This window comes from Chiloscyllium plagiosum, unplaced genomic scaffold, assembly GCF_037043375.1.
Source record: "Chiloscyllium plagiosum isolate Xiang-an unplaced genomic scaffold, Cpla_swu_hap1 HiC_scaffold_5, whole genome shotgun sequence".
Taxonomy (NCBI): domain Eukaryota; kingdom Metazoa; phylum Chordata; class Chondrichthyes; order Orectolobiformes; family Hemiscylliidae; genus Chiloscyllium; species Chiloscyllium plagiosum.
Genome location: NW_028270143.1, coordinates 73,325,445 through 73,337,501, shown reverse-complemented (window position 1 = coordinate 73,337,501; position 12,057 = coordinate 73,325,445). Strand labels below are relative to the sequence as shown.

General features: G+C 37.0%; 1 protein-coding gene across 2 annotated transcripts in view; it reads right to left on the bottom strand.

Annotated features, from left to right (window-relative positions):
- LOC122549954 (V-type proton ATPase 116 kDa subunit a 1-like) overlaps window positions 1–11,616 on the bottom strand; it is a 140,626-nt gene extending 129,010 nt beyond the window's left edge. For both annotated transcript variants that reach the window (XM_043690237.2, XM_043690238.2), the window contains exons 1-6: window positions 11,592–11,616; window positions 11,077–11,268; window positions 10,647–10,725; window positions 10,410–10,507; window positions 8,730–8,858; window positions 3,328–3,437 (exon numbers count right to left, since the gene is read on the bottom strand). In XM_043690237.2, the coding sequence (XP_043546172.2) occupies window positions 3,328–3,437; window positions 8,730–8,858; window positions 10,410–10,507; window positions 10,647–10,725; window positions 11,077–11,193 (533 nt within the window). In that variant the 5' untranslated portion in view covers window positions 11,194–11,268; window positions 11,592–11,616. The remainder of the gene's footprint in view (window positions 1–3,327; window positions 3,438–8,729; window positions 8,859–10,409; window positions 10,508–10,646; window positions 10,726–11,076; window positions 11,269–11,591) is intronic.
- Window positions 11,617–12,057: the final 441 nt, after the last annotated feature.

The window sequence follows — 12,057 nt, the reverse complement described above, 5'->3', positions numbered from 1 at the left end:
TTCTGGGCAAGGATATACTGTGGCATGGAATCTGGAAAATAAAAAAGACTGCTCTAGAGTCATCTACACTGGGCTATTTACCCTTAATGCAACTGTTAACCAAACTCATTGGATAATTTTAAAGGGAAACATGATAATTTGTGTCAATTACCTTGGATAACAAGAACAGGGTGAGCAATACGCTCTTTACCTTCAAGGTATAAGCTGAAATTGGTATGGAATTTAGACTGTATATTTCCGATCACTCCAGACATTATTGCAACAGACTGAATGACTTAGGTTGGAATTGATTATAGTTATCGCTACAGATTATTTAGCAGTAATTTGAAAATGGCAGCACCAAAAAAGGCAGATCTATCTACATCCTTATACCTAACTTAGAGTTTCAGAAGCAGAAAGAAACAATTTAACAGTTTTTCCAACAACTTTGTGTGATGTAAAATGTTTTGTGGGATTGAATTATTTTAAAGTGGCCTACCAGCTAGTGGTCTGTACAATATAACAGCAAGATAAGAAAATGCTAAAGAACCTGAACTCCTGGAATGAGTAGTGCATTCTATTCCTTTTGAAGTCAAATCAATAAAAATGACCAATAAAAAGGACCTTCACAATTAAGATAAACAGTTAATCAGTGCAGATCTCAAAGACAATGTTAGCTAATCTCGTGATTAAGCTTTGAATCATCAGCTCAGAATTTTCTGGGTACCGCTCTGAATCTGACTAGAACGTCAGGATGTAGATGTAGGCTAACACTATAGACTCTGCTGCTGACTCCTGTAACCCTCACACGCCCCCACACAGGGCTGACTATCAACAACATTAACTAGTCTGGTGAGAACTTACCCTTTTCCACTTTCCTGGTGCTATTTGAAACTTCATCAAAAAGCCAGATCTTGTTCAACGAGATGTAACTGAAATTTTAGTGTCAAACTAAATAATAATTGTCGCTGCACAACTGATCCATCCCCCAGAAATACATGTAGTGCTGTTAATATTCTCTGTAATGATCCATTACTTGACTCTTTATATGTTTTTAAAAAAACTTTTTTCACAATACTTCAGCTTCCACTTACACTTGTATGATTTGATCTTTAATATATATACAAGTTTGGATAGCCATGAAAATTCTTGGAGGTAATATGATGAAAGGTTTAAATCAGGCACAGGTCTGATTTATATATGTATAGCTATTAATTCATTCTTTTAAAGTTGGCTTTCTGAATAATTACATTGGATGTTAGCTAATTGTATAAAGGCTTTTAAAAAACAACTAGGGGTCAGTCAGTCTTCTGCAATAATGACCTAATTGTGTATGTGTAAGAGAGTAGGTACCCCTGGAGTGTCAATGGAAGCTTTCTGTTATCTGCTGGATTTATGGTCAGGAGTGTAACCATTGAGGCCAATTAGCTTGATTGTCATTTAATTAAGGGCCATAAAACGAGAGATGAGAAGTTATTGAGCAATTTGGAAGGGACCATGACTGGGATGAGAAACACAATATAGTTTTTAACCTAGAAGACAGTATAGAACAGTTCAGGGATGAGGTTACCTAAGCAGAAAGGTAGCTTTTACATGTGCTTGGTTAGAAATATGCAGGTTATTAGAAGCTGAAGAGAGTTAAGCTCTCACTTTTCTGGTAAGAAGACTTCACAGTTCACAAGGAAAGATTTAGAAAGAATTCATTGACTTGAACTTAAAGACTTGAGAGAGAAGTGAACTTTCTCTAGATGTGAAACTGTAAAGAGGTGGTGTTGATGAATAGGTAAGACATTGTTTAATGTGCATTTTAAGATCTTTTAAACTGTGTTCTACATGTAGACAGCTTGGTTTATTTTGTCTTATCTTTTTCCTTTTGTACACCAAGCTTGTTACATTGTTCAATAAAATCTGCAACCTCATATTTTCAGTGAATGACCACCATGTTAAAACATGTGATTGATTAACCCAGATTTCTCTGTGGGGCCTGACTTGTCCAACAGAACCATCTATTGGGGCCATACACAATGATTCCATACACAGCCATTTGCATTGGCACACCAGTTGCGGTGTTGAGTTCCCAAAGTCACTGCTGCACAGGGACCTCAGAGGCCCATGCAACCAAAAAGAAAATTAGAGGGAATGCTGATCATACAGTAATTAGCTAGTCTCACAACTTGATGATATCACTGTAGCTTGATGATAGGACTGGTAACGTCTGCTCTCATGTTCAGATAGTTGGAATTCTCATCACGAGGAACAGGAGTTCTCTCAGTGCAGATTTCTTTGAGGTCATTGAGAGTAACCTTACTTCACCGCTGACCACAAAATCTAAGCTATGCTCTGAATACGAGCAATAGGAAGTAATAGTTGCTTATTCTGCACATACTACCAGCTGAGACAACATGGTTGACACTGAAGACTTGTCACCAACATCTGCTGTTCGTGGACTGTGTGCTACATGGTCTGTTCCCAGGATGTATATTGAGATAAACATTGACTGCACCTGGAGGATCATCAACTCACTGAAAGATGCTCTTTGGTCTGCCTGACACCAGCTGGCCTTCCAGAGCGAGGAGTTGACCTTGACTGAGTGTTGCAGGACTACACATTGAGGGGTGCACTAAAGCTTGGGGCAGCTGCCACTAAGACACAGTGGAGAAAGAGCACCATCTAAGGTCTTTCTGCTGAAGTACAATGGGGGCCTGTTCAGTTATCAGACCCTCCTGGTGCCTCAATACATGTAAATAATATGTTGCACAGGTGAGAAATGCCTTTGGGTTTGTTGGAACTGTTGGATGAGTCAAACTCCAATGTTTGTCTGTTCCCAATATGCAAAAACTGTACAGAACTGAACTGCTCTAGTGATCATGTATGTATATAAAGATAATTTTAAGAATAAAGTATATGTTTGAAATAAAATTATCATCTCATGAACAGCTAGGTGAAAAAACTGCTAGCCCAAGTAACTGGTATTTAGTCACAAATATTTTCATGCTCAGAGTTTGGAGTTGAAAAGAAACAGAAAATCATACAGTACAATTGGGTATAGATTTCAGACCCTCTCCCTTAAGCTGACAGCACTACCAAAAGAGTTTACAGTAGCTACATTTAATTTGTAAAAGTGTTAGCGATAATTTCATAATCATAAAGATTCTGATTATCTGAAACACGATGAAGGAGTTCTGTCACAATCACTACTCACTGGGGAAGAAAGAAATATAAATTGTGTAATGTGCTGTGTACCTTCACATTTTGAGCTGTTTCTGGCTGCTGTATTTCAGGGCATGTTTTGGTACTTTCTCTCTTAATACAGCCTATTTGTAAATGCATGTGAAATGCAGGATTTACCCCAGTTTCAGACGTCCTCCTCCACTTGTACTACTGAGCCTCCTTGAACATCCTGTTACAGCGACAGACTCTTCAGATGGGAGTTCAGAACCTGACAACTGGGATTCTGCCTGGAGAAAACAAAACCCAAAACACATTAAAACCTAGATGTTGGAAGTGCTTTCATTTTTTCAATTATTGCCAGCTAAAGCTTGTGTTTTTATAATGTGAAATTAGTTTTTCAATTATGTAAATACACAGCAGCCCAAATAAAGAATTCTAATTTACAAAACCATTATAATAGAGTCTAATTCATTTCTCCTTATGAGAACAAATTGATAAAATACAAACAACAAGCTTCTAGTAGCAAAAGCCAAAAACCTAGCTTTCCATCTGAACATGAAAGTGATTGTGAGGTGCTCAGTGGAGACCTCTGACTAAAAGATCAACGGCATAACATTTCTGATGCTCGGAGTCACTGCCCTGGCCTCTCCCTTCTGGATGCTGCTGACTCCATGTTCCAAGGCCCCATTGTACCTGATTCCTTATCTATTTTTCATTCTTCCTATGCACTCCATTAAAATTGCAGCAGGAATGTAACAAATGGGCCACAGAATTTTAGATGCAACCTGTAAAATACTATAAATAAACACGTGGTGATAACATTTGATATTAGCTACTACATCAACCTACCATCAAACAGAATTTGTGAAACTATGGGCAGTTTGGCCTGTCTTCCAGCAGAAAGAGGGTTACTAAAGATAGCTTAGAGCTTCGTCTGTACCTTAATACATGTGTTAGGACTTCATTAATCAATTATGATGTAAGGCACAAGGCAGAAAGCAAGAAATATCACGCTGGTGGAGCAAAATCATTCAGCCTAACCTGAATAGATTTATTCACAAAGAAATAATTATGAAAGCAACTGGATAAGCAAGAAATTGGTGAGATAGTACTTTAAGAACAAAGATGGAATCAGGTAACTAAGTGTTAAAATATCCTCTTCAGAATGTATTTCCTACATTATCCAAGTACTTGCATTATAATCTTGCCTGAAAGTATTTGGTGAACTTTCTGATACAGTATAATACATGTGATATTGACCACATTAATTTAATTTCAAAAGCAAAGTGAATTGTCATACTGCACAGATGTTATAAGGTTGCAATAGTGGAAAATAAATAGCTGCTAATCTGTCATGATCAGTGCATCATAGAATTTATTGTTTATAGAACGAACTGATGGGCTGATGTTTGTATATTTGGACATATATTAATGCTTTAACTATTTATAATTTGATTGGCACCTTGAATAAAATCTTTATATTGTGACTTTAATCTGTGAACCAAGTAAACTGCAGGTCAACTGGTCACCATTAATCTTCACAATGGAATTTGAGGGCTTGTGTCAACTTCTAGTTTGCCTCCATTCACATCATAATTGGATAACCTAACATACATAAATGATTCCTATTTTGTGCAGGATGAAAGCAATATATTCATCAGTTGTCTTTCTGTCTGGAAAAAAGAATTATTTGTTGCTGTCACCTATAGAGCCAATCTGTTGTATGTTTCATACAAATGGTTCTTGAACAGTGTTAACAAATATTTCCAGTTAAATTGATCTGTCTGGCCCTATGGAGACTTTTTTGACAAATGTGTTTTCCTGCAACTTTCACTTATTATGCTCTCCACTCCTACAGTCTTGATCAATTTGATGGAATTGTAAGATCCTGAAATGACAAGAGTTTCTGCTCCTAACTGCTAAGCTTGCAATCAGGGAAGCTGAGCAAGGGCACGTCAGAACTGTTAGGTGTGTTTGAATTGATAACTAACCTGTTTTCACACAAGTTTTCCCTGGCATTGCCCATCATTGCAGTTGAAATTGGTTGGTTGGTAGTTGAAATTAAGTGATAAGAGGTTAAAATAATTTTGACTCTGTTCAGATTCTTTTAGAATTCTGGGCAGAGTTTTCTCCCCTAAAAAGTAGTGGGAAAAGTGGTAGGAAAGGTGGTTTCGTTAGCACTAGAGAGCTATCTGCCTCCTTCCTATCCGATCAGAAATTAAGTTCTGGATTCCTTCTCCCTGTGACCATCGAAGCCAGAAGCTCCAGCAAATCTGGGCTCCAGCCAGTGATCTCCAGTCAGCAAGCATAGTCATCCCAACGGTGCTATAGAGTTCTAGAGATTCCAGTCTGTGATTGGCTGTCAGTCCCAGGTGGGTGGGACTTCTCATCCAGTTTTGTAAGAATAAAATATTGCTAACCATCATAAGGAATATGCCAGTCAACTGCCAATTTGATTCACACCATGTGATATGGTTACAAAGGCTATTGGTACAATCTCAATTGTGACAATGGGATTGCCTCATAATGAATTAATACATGGATCTTGCCTGTGTGATTAGAGAGTGCAGGGGCTTTACGTTGACATCAAATGACTGGAAGAGAGCAAAAAGGCATGATCACAGATGGAAGCTGAGGTCAGCAAACAGATTGAGTCAGTGCTGAAAAAGAATGAATAACCTTCCCAGACCTGCAGTGCCAAGTGAAAGTGATTACCATGCAAACTGTGGCTGAATTGTGGATATAACCTATAAATCTGGGTCTGAAATTAAACAACTAATGTGAGGTTCCACACACATCCCCATTCTCAATGTTGGAAGAGCCCAGCACATCCGTGTAAAAGACAAGGCTGAATCACTTGCAATCACCTTCAGCCAAAATTGTTGAGTGGATGATCCATCTCAGCCTCTGCTTGATGTCCCCAGCATTACATACGTCAGTCAACAGCCAATTTGATTTACACCATGTGATATGGTTACAAAGGCTATTGGTCTTAATAAAATTCCAGTGACAGTATGTGATAATAGCATGTGCTGTAGAACCATCTGTACCTCATACTTAAGCTTTTCCTGCTCAGCTGTTAAGCTGGCATTTGCCTGGCAATGTGGAAAATTGATCATATGTCCTGTTAACAAAAAGCAGTACTAATTCAATCAAGACAATTACTGCCCCATCAGTTTACCTCTGACCATCAAAAAGTGATCATTGATAGTGCAAGTAGCACTTATTCACTTGGTACTTCTTGGGCTCAACCATCTCCATCTGCCTCATTGCTTCCATCACAAGGTCAGAAGTGCAGATGGTTGCTGATGATTGTACAATATTTAGCAGCTTTGACCACTCCTTGGGTTCTAAAGCAATCCATTTCCATATGCAGTAAGATCTGGACAATATTCAGGCTTAGACTGATGAGGGACAAGTATCATGACCGTGGATTATAACTTTGGACATATTGAAATTTTAATCGCATCTTGTGTTTTTTCAAAAAAAAAGGAGATCCAGTCAATAATGTCTATGGATGTAAATTTTGTGACTTTTCTTTGGAGATAAACCCTGACATTTCACACCTAAAGGTGTCAGGAAGCTTCAGTGGGATAAAAGCACTCCAAATTGAACTGTAATCTCCTATGAGTATCATAGACTGTGAACATGTTTTTAAAATAAAAGCAGCTGTCTGGGCGAAAAGCATATTCCTTTTAAGGACAGGAGTTAAAACAAAGGTATAAACCTGGTCTGGAGGTGCTCATGTGTGCGGATGGGCTAGGCACCCGTGTTCATGAGCCTAGGTTCAATGGCTTGTGTGCTGTGAAAGTCATGATCAAAGCACTATCTGCTGGTTATGCTTATGTTACAGGCAAAGGATGCTATCACTCCAAATCCTAGCAGACAGTCAGCATGTCAGTTCAAACGGAAACAGGACAAAAGAATTTCAGCTAACCCATTAAACTGAGAGTCTTGAATTTGACTACTCAGCTCTTTACATTCCATCATGTAGTCTTCACAAAAGATGGAGACTGATTGCCATATTTTTCACTTTTATACTTTTTTAGGGGCTTTTTTTGGATTCATTTCTTGTTTCTACTCTGTGTGTATGTGTACTGTGCTATTATTTCTTCTCACCCATTGACTCAAAGAAGACGTTAAAAGTGGCTTGTTTTAGATCATAAATTCATTGAGGTATGGAAGACAAGTATTTGCAAGGGAAGAGATATTTTTTAGTTAACCCAGTTGATATTAACAAGGGAGCAGGTAAATAAAAAAGGAGGGGCAGTTCATCCAGTGGGTTAGATGGGTTTGACAATTTGGAGTATTTTATCTGGAATGATAATAAATTGAGGACTATTGCTCATGGACTGGTCACAATACAGTAAGCTCTGTGCCACATAAATGCCAGCTAACGAACATTCAATAAGACTGTATCCAACAATTGTCCATTTGCTTTCAGTGATATTAATTTAATGAATTCCTCACTATCAATATCCTGGTAGTTACCATTTACCAAAACTGAATTGGATTAGTTGTACAAATACCGTGACTACAAGGCAGGTCAGAGGACGGAAATTCCGAAGTGAGTAACTCACTTTTTGACTCTCGAAGGCCTGTCCATCATCTACAAAGCATATGTCAGGAGTAGGTGGCATACTTTTCTGGATGAAAGCAGCTTCAACAACAAACAAGAAGCTCAACATCATCCAGGTCAAACAACCCTCTTGGTTGGAAACCCATCAACTACATATAACATTCACTCCCTCCACCTCCAATACACAGTGGCAGCAGTACCTACTATTTACAAATTACACTGTAACAACTTGCCAAGGTTCCTTTAATCACTTTCCAAATTTGTAATTCCAAATTCTCTACCAACTGGAAAGATAATTGCATGGCAACACTACCATCTTTAAGTTTCCCTCAATATAACATACCATCCTGACTTGGAGCTGTAACATCATTCCTTCACTGTCACTGGGTCAAAATCCCAGAATTCCTTTCCTAACAGCACTGTGGGTGTGTCTACATGACATGGACAGCATTGGTTCAAGAAAATAGTTCTGCATCACCTCTCAAGGGCAATTAGTGCAGAATAAGTGTTGGCCTGACCAGCAGCGCTCATGTGTTGTGAAAGAATTAAAAAGAAAAGGATGTATGGGTGGTACGGTGGCACAGTGGTTAGCACTGCTGCCTCACAGCAGCAGAGACCTGGGTTCAATTCCCGCCTCAGGCAACTGTCTGTGTGGAGTTTGCACATTCTCCCCGTGTCTGCGTGGGTTTGCTCCGGTTTCCTCCCACAGTCCAAAAATACGCAGGTTAGGTGAATTGGCCATGCTAAATTGCCCCTAGTGTTAGGTGAAGGGGTAAATGTAAGGGAATGGGTCTGGGTGGGTTGCTCTTCGGAGGGTCAGTGTGGACTTGTTGGGCCGAAGGGCCTGTTTCCACATTGTAAGTAATCTAAGTATTAATATCCTTTCCTCAAATAGAGGACTCTTTAATATTTCTCCTGATGGCATTCGAAGCAATTGTCATTCCATGATGGTGCAATAACATGAATGTATTCAATACATATGTGGTAATAACTGACATACCTCTTCAAAGAAATCTTCAGTTATCTGAAGAAGAAACTTTAGCTCTGTCAGCTCCAGGCAATTATTTTTCAAAGCTTCTTGGTTCGTGTTGATCTCTTTCAACTCTTTTTCTAGCTTTTCAAAAGCAACCTAAATGAGAAAATGTGGAAATTTTACTGCATCAATTCCCTGCAGTTTTGCAAAGAACATTTATGAAGGGCAGATAAACCTCATTAAAATTGATTTGCTGAGAGGACAATAGATTGAAATGTTTCTGCATCATTTTTAAAGGGGAGGAAAATATCCATTTTTGATTGAAATGGCAAACAAAATACATAACTTGTTCTTTGTTCTTTGAGCTTTACATCAGAGACAATATAATAACATCAGAAAAAAATCATTTGTTTCTTTTCGAAAGGCAAATACTTTAAGAGATAGTTGAAAATGTCTGAAGCCTAACGTGGTGACTAAAACTCCAATCTTGTTATTTTTGATGGAAGAATTACTTATAGGATTAAAGTTTTACATCAGCAAAGCTGTACAATCATAAAACAATTGTAATCCTTGTTCTTGATCAGATGTAAAATGAAAATGTGTCCTACTTGTTTTGTTATGTAGTGCCAGATAGTGAAGTAAATATCTGGAAAAAAGTGTCATGTCAAGCAATTTCTCTAAACTCTGTTAAAACTTTCTTTAGTTCCAAAGACAAAATACAGTAAAGAGCTCAATTTTGTTAGATGACAGAAGATCACAGTCCATAATGTTAGCAATCCACCTTCCTGACAGGCACATGAGGCAATAATAAATGATGAAAAGGCAATAGTTCATTCCAGCATAACTTATTCCATATTGTTCAATATTATTTTAGAACTGTCACCTTTATGTCTTGCCAGAAATACTCATGATTCTTAGTATACTGCTAGAATATTGAACTAGTCAAAAATAGTTATGTCACAAAATTGTAATGCCACAAAACTGGTACAATAGGAGCCCAGTGAAATGGGGGTGGAAACCACAAAAATAAAGTAGCAATTTAGTGAATAATGGATTTTGACTGTGATTACATTATTGACTCCCGATCAGAGGCCTGACCTCTAACCTATTTTGCTTTTAATTGGTCTCGTCTAATTGAATAAAATTTGCCAATTCCTGGCCAGCCTCAGTGAACAGAGATTGGAGAGGAAGAGGTCATTGAACCGTCACAGCGCAGAGCATCACAGTAAGTCAAAGGATACCATAGAGAATTGAAAGACAAAAGATTTAGAAAATGTAAACGAAGAAGGTGTGGGGAAAAATTGATTGGAAAAATATAATCAAAACTGGAACTCTGATTCATTTAGTATTATGCAGTGAATACACATTATCTCATAAATACATCAATCGGAAGCGATAAACATTAAATTATTCAAAATGAAATTTAGAATCTTATTTATTTTTTGGTAAGTACAATTATCATTATACTATAGAAGATCTCTTCAGAGTATACCAAATCACATTTTAATTTATAGAATAATCCCGTATTAATTCAATGACATATAGATATGCTTTTTTAACAATTACTCTAAAATAGACTGTAATAATTTTATAATGAATTACATGTACATTAGAAAGAAATCTATGTTGAAACACAAAAGAAGAAATGTGACTTCCTGCAGAATCAGTAAATTGGAATAAGCAGTAATTGCAGAAATCGATACATACCTCCAATTCGATTACATCCCTTGGGCAAGGCGCCTTATCATTTTCTGAACTTTCAATGATTGGAATGTTAGCTTTTGTAATTTCTTTTTCCAAAAAGCCTGAAAAATGAAAAAAAAAAAGAGATATGGTATTCAAACTTAAGCATTTGGCAGATTTTTAATAAAGATGATGAATTAATTTCTTAAAATAAATTTCACAAGAAAGATTTTACTTATCCAACTATGATGTAAAACCTACGTAGAATTCTCTCCATTTCCTCACATCGTCTGACATCATTCACAAATTTCCTCTGGAAAGCAATGATTCCTGGATTCAGCTATAAATTTAGGAAAAATCAGAAGAAATGCTATTACTAGTATGAAAGATATGTATTTCTTATAGTTTCCATAACATAGTTTCTCCGATATTAAAAAGGTTGCTCTTCCATTGATTCTTGTAATTAGTTACTTAGAAGCACTAAATAAATAATGGAGATACGTGATAAGCAGTTGGATTTTTGAAAGGAAAGTAACCAAGACAGCTATGCATTATTTTCATCATGCATGCATCAGTTGCAGGCTATGGAGGCTGCAGGGCTTGGATATAATTTGTAGCACTGCATCACATCTTTGTAAACAAAATAAAGCAAGTTTGTTATCATTTTTTAAATAATGTAAAATGTACTCACGTCTCTGAATTGTACAAGTCCTAACTCTCCCAGTTCATTAACACAACAGTATGCTGCCTCTGCCTGAACGAAAAGTTGAACCAAGCACATTTCTTCACTTCTGAAGATTGAGCCCATTCTCAGTTGTGAGTAATCTCTTGGAAGTCAAAGTGAAGTGCTCCACTTTGCTGTATTTGATCTCAGTATTCTTTCCTGGAGAAAAATTAGCAGCACATAGCATTTCAAATATTAATGTTTTAGCCTTTTGCTGTTTTATTGATTGAAGAAGATGAAAAGCATTTGAGTATTTTTAGCCAGTCAGCAAATAATGTTAACAACTTAGTTAATTTATATCGAAATCAAATTCCATACTGTTGAAAACGGAAGCTAGCTGACAAAAGAAATAATTGCGTTCCTTAGAACAAGTTTACAGTTCATTGAATAGAAAAACATTTTCAAAGTTCATGACACGGTGAAGCTTACACAAACCGTATATAAAAGCATTTGTTTACATTTTATGATAAAATCAAACAGACCTTGCAAGTTGGAGTCCAACAAAGGAGACAATTACCAACAAATGAGTTCTGGTCATGTGCAGAGCAGTATTATCAATAATGTAGGTTTGTATTTAACTTAAATAGTACCAAAAGTCAATTAAAGCCCATGCCCAGCGGTTGTATTAGTTACACTTTTTCCAGGCCTTTTCTGTCACAAATCAATATAATTAATGTGACAGAATCTCAATATGATCTGTCAATCTGTTTAAGTTCATTCTTATCTGATGTCAAACGATGGAAGATACATGAGCAGTAAAGCAATACAATGGATTTGTTCTTATTAATTCTACTGTGCAATGGCCCAGTAAATATTAATGTAAAAGCAAGCAAAGCCTCATATTTTCAACTCATTAAGGCAAGAAGTTTAATTTGAATGCAACTTCCACAAATTCCAAAATGTATCATATTACTTACATTACACTTTTGGTCAGCAAAAGTGCAGTAA